The 15,789-nt window shown below is 45.1% G+C and overlaps 1 protein-coding gene across 1 annotated transcript in view; it reads left to right on the plus strand.

Moving 5' to 3' along the window:
- The window catches only part of FGF9 (fibroblast growth factor 9), a 51,207-nt gene extending 35,424 nt beyond the window's left edge, over positions 1-15,783 (plus strand). The window contains exon 3 of the mRNA XM_004714822.2: positions 15,319-15,783. Within this exon, the coding sequence (XP_004714879.1) occupies positions 15,319-15,564 (246 nt within the window). The 3' untranslated portion in view covers positions 15,565-15,783. The remainder of the gene's footprint in view (positions 1-15,318) is intronic.
- The last annotated feature ends 6 nt before the right edge of the window (positions 15,784-15,789 follow it).

Consider the following 15,789-nt stretch of genomic DNA (forward strand, 5'->3'; position numbering starts at 1 on the left):
GCCTATGCTATCTAGATAGACCTGCAGATATAATGATATGCACAAAAAACAAGACAGAACAAAACAAAGCAACAAAAGAAAACAAAACAAAAAAACCCCAACAAAAATAACAAAGAAAAGCCTGTAAATAGTTCAAGGTCTGTTTGTTGACCTTTAGGAGTGTGTTCCAGTGGAGTCTGATGGGGTGCCACACTCTGGCCCTAAAGTTCCCTGGGGACTTCATTGTTCAGCTCCCCTTGCTGTTCTGACGCACACCCTTAGTGTTTCACCTCGGCGTGGTGGGGTCAGATCGGGCACAATTCCTGCACTGTGTCTCCAGTGTTGTTCCCCGTAGCGCTATGGGTCAGTGAGGGACATCGTGTCTCATAGAGGGATCGGCCTTATGGTCTTTCCTGTGCTTTGGCTGCTCTGAGCGGGAATATTGTCCTCAGGGCTTGGTGGACCAGCATGTGTTCCACTCTCCTCCTCTCCCTTCATTTGCTCCTCGGTGCTCTGAGCAGACACGTCCCTCTCCCTGAGCTGTAGCTTCAGTGCTGTCCTCTGACGTGAATTCTTCTGCCGGGAGGTGGGGCTGTCCATGTAGTTGGGATTGGGGCGGGCCCCTCACACCTCTCTATTGGTTCCCAGCATGTTGCATTCACATCTTGGAGCACCGGGTTGAGAGACTCTAATTCTTTACAGGAGTAGACAGCCTCATTTTTTCCCAGTGGAGCAGCTGATGGTTTGGAACTGCTGATCCTGTGGTTAGCAACCCAACGCATAACCTCTACTCCACCAGGGCTTCCTTTCAGTGAAATCCAGACACAAGAGGAACCGGAGAGGTTTGTAGGAGAAAGAGAGGGCAGAACAGCTGGGTGCTTTCCTGCAGAAAACCCAACCCACTCCCTGCTGTGGAGGCCATTCCTTCTCGTTGTTGTGGTTGTGGTTGTGGTTGTGGTTGTGGTTGTGGTTGTGGTTAGGCACCATCAGGCTGGGTCTGATGCATAGCCACCCCATGCAAAACAGAACAGACTGCTGCCTGGGCTGCGCCTGCACCATCCTCACAGCCCTTCCTGTGCCCAGTGCATCGCTGCAGCCCCTGTGCCAGTCCGTCTCGCGGAGGGCCTTCCTCTTTTTGTGCTGCTCCTCCACTTCACCAAGGACCAGGTCCTTTCCCAGGAGCTGGTCTCTCTTGACCACATGTCCAAATACATGAGATCTGTGGTCTCACCATCCTTGCCTCTAAGGAGCATTCTGGCCATACTTTTTCCAAGACACATGTTTGCTCTGTTGGTACTTTCCATATTCTTCACCAGCACTATCATTTTCCTGACCTTATGGGTGGTAGCCCTGTGCATAACCACTATGCCACCAGGCTGACCCTACAGAGCAGCGCTTCTCAACCTGTGGGTCGAGACCCCTTTGGGGGTTGAACGACCCTTTTTACAGGGGCTGCCCAATTCATAACAGTAGCAAAATTGCAGTTATGAAATAGCAATGAAAATAATGTTATGGTTGGGGACATCACCACATGAGGAACTGTATGAAAGGGTCGCGGCGTTAGGAAGGTGGAGGACCCCTGCTATAGAGGGTTTCTGATGTTTACAGGTGCAGACTGTAGATGTTTACGGGTGCAGACTGCCTCAGCTGCCGCCCTGAGAGTGGTTGGTGGTTTTGAACCTCTAACTTTGCGGTCAGTCGAGTGCTCATCTGACAGTGCCATCAGGCCTAGGGAAGGATGTGGGGTGGATACATTTATGAATCACGTGGTGGGGCTGGGAGGAAGGACTCAGTTCCTGAGGACTCTGGGGCTGACTTGAGGACAGTGGGAGCTAGAAGTTAGGCATCCCAGTGGTTGGGAGTAATGGCAGAGTTGAACTTCATCCACCTTGTAGTTTTGAAATTATTTGGAGGGTCTTCAATACAGGTGGGAGCAGAAGGGGTACAAGCAAGGGCTGAGAGAGCTGGAAAAATTCGAGGGTTGTATGGAAAAACCCAATAATGACCAAGGGAGTCCTGATCAGTATTTCGCCTTGGTGTTGCATTTTAACTGCCTTAAACATGTCCATCCCTCTCCCTCAGACTCAAGTGGCCTGCAGCATCACTACCTTTTGTCTACTCTTAGGATTTGGTTTTCCTTCTAAAAAAGGGATGCTCATGGGGTAGGGCTTACTGGACAGGTGGATAGTTCATTCATGAGGAGTGTTTGTTGGAGCCAATGTTGAGAAGAGGACTGGGGCCGGTCTCCAGATGTGAAGGAAGGAGTAGGTAAGCTCTGCCCTCCTGCCCCAGAAATTTATAGTCTTAATGGCAGTCCAGGGAGGAGAGAGGAGGGGCCCTAATTCCAAAGCAGACATCTGCCTCCCTTTCCATCTTTTCTCCTTGAGTAGCAACGTTAGTCTCTTGGCTGCCTCTGGAAGTATGCATTCTTTTTTTTAAAAATCATTTTATTGGGGGCTCATGCAACTCTTATCACAATCCATCCATCCATCCATTGTGCGTCAAGTACATTTGTACATTTGTTGCCCTCATCCTTCTCAAAACATTTCCTTTCTACTTGAGTCCTTGGTAGCAGCTCCTAATTTTCCCCACTCCCTCCCTGATCCCCTCTCCATCATGAACCCTTGATAATTTATAAATTATTATTATTTTGTCATAGCTTACACTGTCCGATGTCTCCCTTCACTCACTTTTCTATTGTCCATCCCCCAGGGAGGAGGTTATATGTAGATCCTTGTAATCAGTTCCCCCTTTCCACCCTACCCTTCCTCCACCCTCCCAGTATCCCCACTCTCAGCACTGGTCCTGAAGGGATCATCTGTCCTGGATTCCCTGAGTTTCCAGTTCCTATCTGTACCAGTGTATACCCTCTGGTCTAGCCGGATTTGTAAGGTAGAATTGGGATCATGCTAGTGGGGTGGAGGAAGCATTTAGGAACTAGAGGAAAGTTGTATGTTTCATAATTGCTACACTGCACCCTGACTGGCTCTTCTCCTCCTCGTGACCCTTCTGTAAGGGAATGTCCAGTTGCCTATAGTTGGGCTTTGGATCCCCAATGATATGATTTTTTTTGTTCTGATGATGCCTGATACCTGATCCCTTCAACACCTTGTGATCACACAGACTGGTGTGCTTCTTCCATGTGGGCTTTGTTGCTTCTGAGCTAGATGGCTGCTTGTTTACCTTCAAGTCTTTAAGACCCCTGATGCTATATCTTTTCATAGCCGGGCACCATCAGCTTTCTTCACCATGTTTGCTTATGCACACATTTGTCTTCAGCAATCATGTTGGGAAGGTGAGCATCATGGAATGCCAATTTAATAGAGCAGAGTGTTCTTACATTGAGGGAGTATCTATGTGCACATATTTATAGGTTTAATACTAAGGTAGCAGATGGACATTGGGAAGCATGCATTCTTTCTCTCCTTCTGAACTGCTTCCCTGTCCCCTCTCAGCAATGGCCGATGGATGCCGCAAGTTTTGTTTGCTTTCTCTTCCTCTTCTCCAACGTCACAGTAATTCTCTTTTCATTCCCTGATCAATATGTTATATCCACCTGGGTTGATAACGTATCCTGATTTCCACATTTTTGTGTGGGCAAAATGGAATGAATAGAATCTTGGATTGAGTGGGGGTGGTTGTGAAATTGAGTGTCCTTTTGATCAGAAGACCAACACCCAGGGGGTTAACCTACCCCTGGTTTTCAAGTTGTGTGTGACGGTGTATTTGTGGAGGGTTGGCTTTCTTCTAACCGAGATAATTCTGTGCGTCTTTGCTCTTAAACATTCTTGTTTCATTTTTACACTCCCACTATATTTATGGGTCTGCCCATTTCCCTAATTTTATTTCTCCATAGAAAGTCATGGATTTATCCTGCCTGTCTAACCCAAGGAGCTCTGGTGATGCCCTGGGGGAAGCAGTGCCTGCTGGCTAGGATTCAAACCTCCTAGCCGGTCTGAACAAGGCGTCTATCCTCTCCCATACATATTTACAGCCTTGGAAACCTTCTAGAGAGTGGCTATGAGCCAGAGTTGACTTGATGAGCAATGAGTTTGGTGAGTTTTGACGTAGGATGTATGGTGGCTCCGAGGGTTAAGTGTGAGGCTGCTAACCACAGGCTTAGTGGTTCAAACCCATCACCCATTCCACGGGAGGAAGTCTGGGCTGCTTGTTCCCATAACGATCTACAGCCTTGGAAATGCAGTGAGACACTCTCACTCAGATTTACGGGGTCACAGCGAGTCACAATCAGCTCAGTGGCAGCAGGTTTGGTTTCGCCTCCGTCACTGGAAGTCTCCTTGGCACATTTTCCCTGTTGAGTTGTTTTTCCGCCCTGTATCTGCTGACCTGATGGCACTGCAGTGGTTGGAGTCCATTCGCCCTGTGTCGGACTCATGCTGAATCCCTGATTTGTCTTCAGCGTCGCCTCTTGGCCTTAGCTTTGCTTCCCTTGCCCGTCCTTGTGCGATTCTTTTAGGGCGCTCGACTCTCGATGCTCACTAGGTAGTGCCTCAGTTCTTGAGAGTGGCTGTAACAGACACGCTCGAAAAGGGAACGCTGTAACCAACAGACGTGTGTTCTCTCATCTTTTAGGGGCTCCAAGTCCCCAGTGAGGGTCCCAGCTTTGGGGGATGGCATCCTCTTTCTGTCTGCTCTAAGGGAGGGCCCTTCGCCTCTTCTCAGCTTCTCTTCCTGGGCTTCTGAGCCTTCTTTCTGTGGCAGGGCAGCTCTCCTCCCACATTTCTTCTGTTTGTTCCGGGGGACTCCTTTTATCTTTCAAAGGCCGATGGGCTTAAAACACACCCTAAATGCATATGGATAAGGCCTATTTAACACAACAAAGAAAACCCATTCCGGAATAGTACTACAGATACCAACCCCAAACCAAACACTTTGCCATGGAGCCATTGCCCACTCATAGGGAGGTTACAGCTACAAGTTGACCCAACTGCCTCCCTGTGGATTCTGACTCACAGCAATCCTACAGGACAGAGTACAGCTGTCCCGATGGGTTTCCCAGGCTGTACATTTTTAGGGGAGCAGAGAGCATCATTTTTCGTCTGTAGTGTTTGGTGGGTTTGAATCACTCTGCTTGTGATTAGCAGCCCAATTAATAATCCACTATATTACCAGGGCTTCTTAGCTACAGGCATAGTTAGGTTTTACAACCCATATTTTGGGGGATCATGATTCAATGCAGACCGGTAGTATTTAATTGGAAGTATTTTCAGCTTTCACATATTTGTAATGTGTACGATAAGTTGGCCATCGGATGCTAATACTATTCTTTGTAGATAATAAGGTCTATGTTAATAAAACCAACCCAAACCCACTGCCACTGAGTCGATTATGACTTATAGGTGCCATACGTTGGGTTTCTGAGGTTGTAAGTCTTTATGGGAGTAGACAGCATCATGGTTCTCCCATGGAGTGGTTGGTGAGTTTGAACCTCTGACCTTGCAGGTAGCAGTCCACTGCTTACTCAACAGTGCCACCAGAGCTCCTAATAAATGTTCCATGTCGTTTTTTTTAAGCTTGATTTTCTAAGACATGTGAGGATTTTTGTTTGTTTGTTTGTGGAAGAATTGAAGGTAGATTGGTTATACGTTGACACCAGCGAAAGTCTTTCTTAAGTGGATATTGAACACCTCAAACTTGCATTCTGTTATGTCTTGAGCAAGGCTTTTCCCCCCAGTAGGAATATATCACAAAACATGCTTTTTGAGTTTATCAGCTAATGTGATTTGCTAAACAAATGTTCATTTTTATAGGCAGCTTCTAAGGAAGGCCTCTGATTGGTAAAGTGATGTCAGTCCCATAGTGGAGTGAGTGAATTCTGCCGTTGGCCCTGTTATTGGTGACATGTGGCTTGGGGTGTGCCGCATGGAGGGAGGTGTGTGTGTGTGTGTGTGTATGTGCATGTGTGTCTGTGTGCACACAGCTACATTCAGATTGGGATTTCCCATCTTTGAATCCTTCAACTTCCGGGAGGTTTTTTTGTTTTTGTTTTTTTTTTAAGGTCAAGAAAGAGTAGATAGAATGTAGGAATTCTTCATTTTCCATGTGTTTGTCCATGTTGGTGACTATTAGCCTACCTACTCTCTTCAGTATATGTTGCCTGCAAGGAACCCAGGTAGCGTGGTGGGTTACACACTAAGCTGTTAACTGCAAAGTCAGTAGATTGAAACCACCAGTAGCTCTCTGGGAGACAGATGAGGCTTTCTCTTCCTGTCCAGAATTACAGTCTTGAAAACCCACAGGGGCAGTTCTAGCTTCTCTTACAGCACCGGTTCTCAACCTGTGGGTCATGGCCCCTTTGGGGGTCGAACGACCCTTTCACAGGGGTTACCCAAGACCATCAGAAAACACATATTTCCCATGGTCTTAGGAACCCAGACACCGCTTCTCTATTGTCTCCAGCCCGGGTCCGCCCACATGCAGATATGCCCACATATGAGTACCAGGCATGAAGACTGTTACCTATGCTATACCATGCTTCAAAATAAAATTTCATTGATTTGTAATTAGAAATAAATATTTCACAATATATGATTACAGATTGTTTTTGTGATTAATCACCATGCTTTAGTGATGTTCAAATTGTAACAATGAAAATACATCCTGCATATCAGATATTTACATGACGATTCATAACCATAGTAAAATGACAGTTATGAAGTAGCAACGAAAATAATGTTATGGTTGGGGTCACCACTGCATGGGTATGAAAGGGTCGAGGCATGAGGAAGGTGGAGAACCGCTGTCGCACGGGGTGGCTGTGCATCGGAATTGCCTCGATGGCGGTGAGTTAGTTTGTACAGTGACTCCACTGTTCTCCAGGACCCCAATTCCAGCAGTGATTAGGATGAACTGAATCCTGGGCCAAAATACGATAACAAAAAAACAGGTCCATAGAGAGTGGTGATTTTAGGTACATATATATATATATATATATATTTAAAGACATTTAAGATGAGATGTATTGAAGGCACAAGGGGTCAAGTCTAAATTGGAGCTGCCAAAAAAATAAGAAAGGGTACCCTTCCGCCCACATTCTCTGTGTTTGTTACTTTCCATCTAGCACGAGACTCCTCCCAGGAGAGGAGAGTAAAAGACCTGGCTTCTTATTAATGGTCCTTTAGTCATTATGTTTAATCACCCCCATCCTTGCAACAACTCCCATTAAGACTTTACTGCTGTATTATTAATGAGGAAGAGTACATCTGTATGAGTAATTGTGGTTAAGGGAGGCTTAAATACCATGGCTATAATAAACAGTAGATATGAGAATGAGTGATTACCTCCAAGTCATTAACTTATAAAATGTGCGGGAACGCTACAATTAAGCCCGTGTCTGTGCAGTCCCTGATCATGGGTTTGTGTGCTGTAATCATCATGCAAGCTGTTTCAGCGTCCCACTGGACGGTGTGGTTACAGGTACACCCTACCCATATAAATATGCAAATCACATTGGAATATGCAGATGAATAGTAGCATTCATAGTATCTGTTTAATGAGATCTATTATCGAGACTCAAACCTGAAAACGCCAATTTCTTTTTTTTTAAATGGGGACAGATCTGAATGGGGCATGACAATGCCCCCGTGGATTACACATTTAAAAACGTTCTGATGTTTTAAGTCGATGTCTACATGAGTCGACTTCTAACATGCCTAAATATTCTTTGGGGTGTACTCTAATTTTCACATTATTATCTCATGCTTCGGCTTTAATGGGATTGGTAAAAGTTTTGAGGTTTTAATTTCAGTTTTTCCCACTGCTCAGAATTCGATGATAAAAAGTGAACAGAGGTTCTCAGAGTTGCTAACACTCACCAGACTGTGTTCCACAGAACGGGCTCTAGTGGACGTTGGAATTAAAGCCACATTCTCCACTCAAGCCCAGTGATAGAATCCAACAGTTCAAAGATAGGTATGCCATAAACAGCTGTAGTTAAATAATCTAAAAAAAGAAATTAAAACATGGAAATACAATAAAACAAGAATTGATCACTTTATAGTGGAATACTCTATAAACTGTCTACATTGGAAACATGTGGTGAGTTTGAAAACATCTGAGTCCTATAATTCCAAAGAGTATAGTTTTTTTGGAAAGCACTTTTTGGCACCCTTCCCCTACATGTGTATAAGAATGCCTCAATTTGCATAGTCACCTAATTTTTTTTGGCATATATATGAGGAGACTTCAAAAAGTTGGTGGCAAAATGGGAAAGAAAAGATAATGGATTTTTTTCCCTATGAACTTTTTGATCCTCTCATATATATATAGCAAATATATTCATCCCAACTACATATCTTATTTACATGCACTGAAATGTTAATCATAAAGAGATTAATTCTGTAAATCATGCTTCTCTATCATCCATCCATCCACCCAGCTCTCCACCCATCCATTCATCTAAGACAAAATCAAATGATGACATAACCCCAAATAATGATCAGAAATTATTTAAAAGTATATAATGGCATAGAAATGTAACAGAGTTTTAATTTTTAATGACAGTAACAGAGTTTTAATTTTTAATGACAGTTTAGAATTTGAAGTTATGCAAACTTATTAGTGTGACATTACACTGCTTTGGTAATAATCACAGGAGACAGAGTATCCACGTGGTTTTGCAATGTACTGAACCCACAACCTCTTAGACCTTCTATATTCCTCTCATGCATGAGACAACTCAACCCTAACTATGATGAAAATGCTGACTGTAGGTTAAACTGTTTCAAAAAGATCAATTTATTTTATGTCCAGGCTTGTCTAGAAAGTTCTATTGCATGTAAATAAGCCGGGCCATTTTCGCTTCTAGGGGAAGAGAGTATTGTTTACTGAGCAGTGAAAATGTCAGTTCAATTTCTTAACAGATTCAGGTTTTTTTTTAAAGGCATTTTTTCATATTCCAAAGAAAATGTGTCAAAGGAGGATCTTTTCTTAAAAACCAATTAGAGTTCCACCCCAGATGGCAGCATTTCTAGGACTATAGCATTTTGTGCATTGTCTTCTGTTGGCCTTCTCTCTATCCCCATCCCTCCTGCAAAATGAATCATGTTTGGGGGAAAAATGACATGTGAAGCAAACAAGCTGCAAGGAAGCCCGGCTGACTTCCAGAAGTCTTGTGTTACTGCCCTGGGTTTCTGAGACTACCGTGTGGGTGCCAGTCCACCTGAAAGCCAAGATAGATAACCCTTCAGAAACAGTACCAGAAGTAATGGTACCATTATGGCAAGAGAGGAGGGGAAGGGTGGGGTGTATAGGAAGCAGATCGCATTGATGACTGTGTAACTCCACTGATGGGATTGAACAACAGAATTGTATGTGAATGGATCTATTGGATGGTGTAAGATACAGCAAAAAACCCCAAGACTGTTATAGGAAAAAAATAGATAAACGCGTTCCTGTGGGGTAGGGTGGGAGAGGGAGGGGATAAAGGGGAGCTGATATCAATGAGTTCAATAAGAAAGAAAATGTTTTGAAAATGGATTGTGGTAGCAATTGTACAATGCTGCTTGATGTGATTCAACTATGGCATGTGTTTATATCTGTAAGAGCGCACAGTAAAATGATTAAAACAGACAACCAACCACAACACATCACCGGAAGTCAGGCTGGTGGAGAGGACCTAGCGGAATCTCGCTGGTTATGAAAAGTAGGAAAATGAAGGTGACCTCAGTCAGGGGTGAGCACCCTCTCTAGCACGGCTCCTGCAACGGCTGGCTCTGATGGCTCCGTTGCAGCGATAACGAGATCCTGCGGCGTGGCCCATGGGCAAACCATTTCACAGCACGGCCTTCCTCTCCCCATGCACTAAATGCGAAAAGTCAAACGAGCTGATATTTGAGGCTTCTCCAGCTGTAAGAGGGTATGATGTTAATAGAATGCCAATCACTTCCTTGTTTCTTGAGGGCTGTCTGTGTGTGCAGGAGCTGCTTATTGGGTGAAAGATGAGACAGTAAAGATGGACAGCCACAGAAACTCTAGAACAGTTCTACACTGTCCTATGGGGTTGCTATGAATCAGAATAAACTCCACAGTAGTTTTTGATTGTTTGCACCTAAAGGAACCAAAATAAAATTGGACCCCAAATAAAATTGGTTGATGTTCGGACCATTTCAGGAGGTAGTCACATATATAATCAAGAACAGATGATATTGAAAGAACAAGTCCAAGTGGCATGGAAGGTATTGGGGGAAAAGGCTCTAGGAATTGACAGAATACAATTCAAATGTTTCAACCAACTGCTGCAGCATTGAGATCACTCACTGGTTTATTTGGGAGACAGCTACTTGGAACGGAATTGAAGGGATTCCTATTTGTGCACTTTCCAAAGAAAGAGGGTACAACAGAATTTAAAAAGGACATAAAAGAACAATACATTAATATCACACTCAAGTAAGATTTTGCTGAAGATAATTCAAAAGCAGTTGTAGCAGCCCATGGTCAGGGAAGCTAGATTTAAAAGAGGACGTGGCATGGGGATATCATGGCTGATGTCAGCTGGATCCGGCCGAAAGCAGAGCATACCCCCACAGATGTTTGCATTTGTTTTATTGACGATGTAAAGACATTTGACTCTGTGGATCATAACGAATCAGGGATAACATTAGGAAAGCTGGAGATTCCAGAATGCTCAACTGTGCTCAGTTGGAATTTGTAGGTAGACCAAGAGGCAGTTGATCAAACAGAACAAATGGACACGTCCAAGTTTAAAATCCGCAGGGTTGCTCCCACTGTCCTTATTTAATCTGTATTCTGACCAGATCATCTGAGCAAGCACCGTATCTGAAGAAGAACGTAGCATCGGGATTGGAGGAGGATCACTAACTGTGACGTGCAGGCGACACAGCCTGGCGTGCTGACAGTGAAGAGAACTTAAAGCACGCACGCACGGATAAAAACCAAAGGGTTTTGGACGGCACGTTAATGAAAACAAAACAAAACAAACCCCAGAAATCCTTTCAACTGGACCAATAGGGAACGTCACGATAAACAGAAAGATCAAAGGTGCCAAAGGTTTGATGGGTCCACAATGGAAGCAGCAGCCAATAAATCACAGACTGTGCTGCACGGGGTAAAACTGCTGCAAAGGACCTCTTTAAAACCAAGATGGCACCCGAGGATGAAAATGACCCTGACGGCCAGGTATTTTTAGCTAGACCCGTGAAAGCTGGAGAGTGAGAAAGGAGCATGGCAGAAGAATTGGTGCCTTTGCATAGGGTGCTGGGGAAGAAAAGTGGGTGCACTCGGACCTGCCAGAAAAACGAACACATCTGTCCCGGAAGAAGTTGAACCACAGCGTTCCTTCGAAGGGAGGATTTTGTCTGAGACACGTTGGGCATGTTATCGGGAGGGATTGGTCCCTGGAAAAGGACACCGTATTTGGAGTAGAAGGTCCGTGACAAAGAAGAAGACCGTCAATGAGATGCTGACACCATGACTAACTGCAGCCGGGGGTTCAAGCACAGCGATGGTTAGGATGGAGCGGGACCGGGCCATGTTTCTGGCCGCTGCACAATCGGGCGCTGTGAGTCAGAGCTGACTCAGTGACCTCGAACATTACCGCCCGCCCATGTGCTGGGCACATCGTTCACCTTTGTAACAACCTGCTTCAGCAGCACGGTCAGTAATTTGTTTTACAGGAGGGTCTGTGAGATTAACCTGCACCAGTTGCCACCGAGCCAATTCTGGCGCATAGGGACCCCGTGATCGTCAGAGTAGCACTGTGTGCAACGGGTCTTCAGTGCTGGCTCGTCCGTTCTTTTCTTCTTTTTAAAGTAGAGCACTGGGTGTTCTAGGTGGACTTTGGCCTCCAACCTTAAGTTAGTAGCTGTGTGTTACCACCCAAAGGCAGCTCTTTCCACTGCCCAAGGACTCCCCTGAGGTTTAGAGAGGTGGAATCATTCGTTTTAATTGTCCTACAATCGTACGGTGTGAGGTTGGGCTTCAGCTTAGGTTTTTGACTCCAAAGCCAGGCTTTTTACTTTTGCTCCAACTAGTTATATTCTGCTGAAGTTACCCTGGATGTAGTTTCAATACAAGTAGTGCTATGTATGCAAACGTAACAGAAAAAGTGCCTAACTCCTGTCCCCTCAAAGAAGAGGAAATGCTCTACTTTTCCAGTAAAGATTACTTTCTTAGTGCTTGTCAGGTGATAGGATTTCCTGGTGAGACAAAGAAAATTTAAATTCACATTGTATGTCCTTTTAGAATGAAAGGCTCAGTGTTCAAGCCCATAGTTGGATTCATTTTATTAATTAAAATACACACGCAATTTGTTTAGAAAGCTTGCTTAATCACAGCGAACCCAAACTGACCACTTTTAGCCAGCAATAAGCTTGCCTGTGAAGAGAATATTTATGACATAGATGGAAGGAAAGACAAAAATAGCTACTGATGCCTTTAGCACACTGTTTTTGTTGCATTAGTTTTAATAGTGATGAAGGAGACATCACATTCTGCCTAAGTTTGGCCTCTACAGGAGGGGAAAGGAGCCCTGGTGGTGGAGTGGTTATGAATGGGGCTGTGATCCCTAAGGTCAGCAGTTTGAAACCACCAGCTGCTCCGCAGGAGAAATATGGAGTCTCTACTCCTGTAAAGAGCTGCAGTCTTGGAAACTGACAGGGGCAGCTCCGCTCTGCCCTATTGGGCTGCTTTGAGTCAGCATGGACTTGATAGCAGTGAGTTTAGTGAGCCAACAGGAATAGAGGCTGTTGTGTGTCCACAGGGAATGCCACTGTGGGTTCAGATGTAGAGGAATTGAGTCGACCTCTCTATTGTGCATCCCCCTCCTCCTGCTGTGTAGAACTTCACCAAAATACCAAGTGACAAACAAAACCCACTCAACCCCAAACCAGCTAACTCCCATTGCTGCCCACTGGCCTGCTCGCGGTGCCCCCATGTGTGTCGGAGTAGAGCTATGCTCCGGACGGGTTTTGGCGGCTGGTGCTTTGGAAGAAGGCTGTCAAATGTTTCTCCGGAGTTGCTTCTGAGTGGACCCAAACGTCCAAGGTCGAGGTTAGCAATCGCATGTGCTGACATTCGTTCCACTCGGAGACTCCTCCGGAGCTTCTCTTGTTGTTGTCGGGCACCACCGAGTCAATTCTGGCTCATAGTGAGTCCGCAGGACAGAAGAGAACTTCCGCAGGGGGTTTCCTGGGCTGTCAACTGTACAGGAGCAGACCGCTGCATTTTTCTCAGGTGGCGTGGGCTGGAACCTTTGACCTTTCGGTTAGCAGCCAAGCTCCTAGCTATCATGCTGGAAACAACAGCAGCAAAAAGAACAAGACAAATCTGGGGCCTCTGCGTTGATTCCAACTTCTAGCGGCCCCTTGAACCCTACCGTGGGGGTAATCCCGCTGCCAGTGGACCCATGCAATCCCCTTGGTCTCTGTCAGCCCCAACATCAGCTATCCAAAGTCTGCCCATCGTTTTGGTCCCTCCTCTATGCTGGGCTTTCCAGGGGGACACTCAGTTCATTTAACAAAACTTCTGTCCAATGAGACAAATTAAAAAAAATATTTAAAAAATTTGTTTATTTATTTATTGACACAATGTTTTGATGGAAAGCTTACCCCCGGCTTTTGGTATATTGCAGAGAGCACCTGTTAGGAAGTACAAACTCTCCTGCTCTGTTGGTTATTTGAAGCCCTCGAGTTATTTAAATGAGAGATGTAGAAAAAGCCCACTGGATAGTAGGCTCAGACCAAAAACTCAGACCCACGCCAGTCCCATTGAGTTGATTCTGACTCGTAGCGACTCTATTATAGGACAGAGTGGAACTGCCCCTGTGAGTTCCTGAGGCTGTAAATCTATAGAAAGCCTCATCTTCTTTCCAAGGACCAGCTGGTGGCTTTGAACCTCTAGCTTTTCACCTAGCAGCTTAATGTGATAAACAGCATTCTGTCTTAAAATTGGGACCCAAGGGTCCCTGCATCATAATTTCTTGTTACAAATGCACATTTTAGGGGCTTACTGGATCAGAATTTTGAAGAACCATGGCTCATAATTCTGTATTTTAAACAGGGACACCCCAGGTGATCCTCTAGCGTAGCAGTTCTAACTTGTGGGTTGTGACCCCTTTGGGGAGGGGGTGTGAACGACTCTTTCACAGGGGTTGCCGATTCATCACAGTAGCAAAATGACAGTGATGAAGTAGCATCGGAAATAATTTTATGGTTGGGGGGTCACCACCACATGAGGAACTGTATGAAAGGGTTGCGGCATTAAGAAGGTGGGGAACCACTGCAGCACATTGGCATTTAACAGTTGCTCCTATAGAGTGATAGACAATAATTTCCAGACTACCCAGTTCATTCAGTTAGTTCTGACTTAACCAAACCAAGACAAACTCACTGCCATCCGGTCAATTTTGACTCAATTGGACAGGGTAGGACTGCCCCTGTGGCTGTCCAAGACTGTAACTCTTTACAGGAGTGGAAAGCCTCCTGAGTTCTGACTTAGACCTGCCCTATAAAACAGAGTAGAATACTCGGCAGGGCTTCCAGGTCTGTAACCTGTATGGAAGTTGACGACCTCATCGTTTTCCTGTGGAGTGACTAGTGGGTTCCAATCACCAACCCTTCAGACTAGCAGCCTGATCCTTAATCCACTGTGCCACAGGACTACTCCTTTCTCTGGTCCACCCAAACACACCACACCCATTGCCAACTCATTACGATTTCAATCCCACTCTATGTAGGGTTGGGACGATGAAATCTTTATGAGGACCAGATAGCCTCATTTTTCCTCCATGGAGCAACGGGTGGGTTTGAAGAACTGACCTTGTGACTAGTAGCTTAATGCTTAACTCACAGTGTTACCAGAGCTCCTTTTACCCTCATCCTGATGGGGTGCAAAGTATCTAAGCTCACGGATTATGTTGCTAAGGTTTGTCTACTTTATAAAAGAACTATCACAGATGGGACTCTTATCTGTGCTTTTGGCTTTAGCCAAGGACTCCGCTCCCAGAACCCCTGGGAGAATGATGCGTTGTTCTCCTGGTCCTTTGCCTCTTTGACTCACGGGAGTGATTGGCGTGGCTTGTGGGCTACTTAGACTTGCAAGGGGCAGCAGTGACTCTTCTTGAAAGTCGTCCACTGCCTACCTAGAAAACAACCCTCTTCTGTGTTTGTAGCTGTTAAGAAGGAGAAATCTGAACATCGCCAATCTTACAGACAGGGTAGCCATTCTTTTGGCAAACGGGATGAAAAAAATCAGTACTTCTCATCGGGGCTGGGTATGTTGTGTAGCAATTGAATTTCATGTGAGGCAGCAGCAATGAGTCCCTCATTTTGCAACATACTTATTTCTGTTTTCTTCTTGCAGGAGAAACTAAGCCAGGAGTGTGTGTTCAGAGAACAGTTTGAAGAGAACTGGTACAATACGTACTCATCCAATCTCTATAAGCACGTGGACACTGGGAGACGCTACTACGTCGCATTAAACAAAGACGGAACTCCACGGGAAGGGACGAGGACTAAGCGGCATCAAAAATTTACACACTTTTTACCGAGACCAGTGGACCCGGACAAAGTTCCTGAACTCTATAAGGATATTCTAAGCCAAAGTTGACAAAGACAATTTCTTCACTTGAGCCCTTAAAAAAAAAAAAAAAAAAGAAAAAAAAGCAACCACTATAAAGGTTTCACGCGGTGGGTTCTTATTGATTAGCTGTGTCATCACATCAGCTCCACTGTTGCCAAACTGTGTCGCATGCATAATGTATGATGGGAGCTTGGATGGAACATGCTGATTTCGTTCTGCACTTAAAGGCCGGTCCATCTGGAGGATTGCCTA

This window comes from Echinops telfairi, unplaced genomic scaffold (genome assembly GCF_000313985.2).
Source record: "Echinops telfairi isolate 266 unplaced genomic scaffold, ASM31398v2 ScPeMD7_2565;HRSCAF=3150, whole genome shotgun sequence".
Classification (NCBI taxonomy): domain Eukaryota; kingdom Metazoa; phylum Chordata; class Mammalia; order Afrosoricida; family Tenrecidae; genus Echinops; species Echinops telfairi.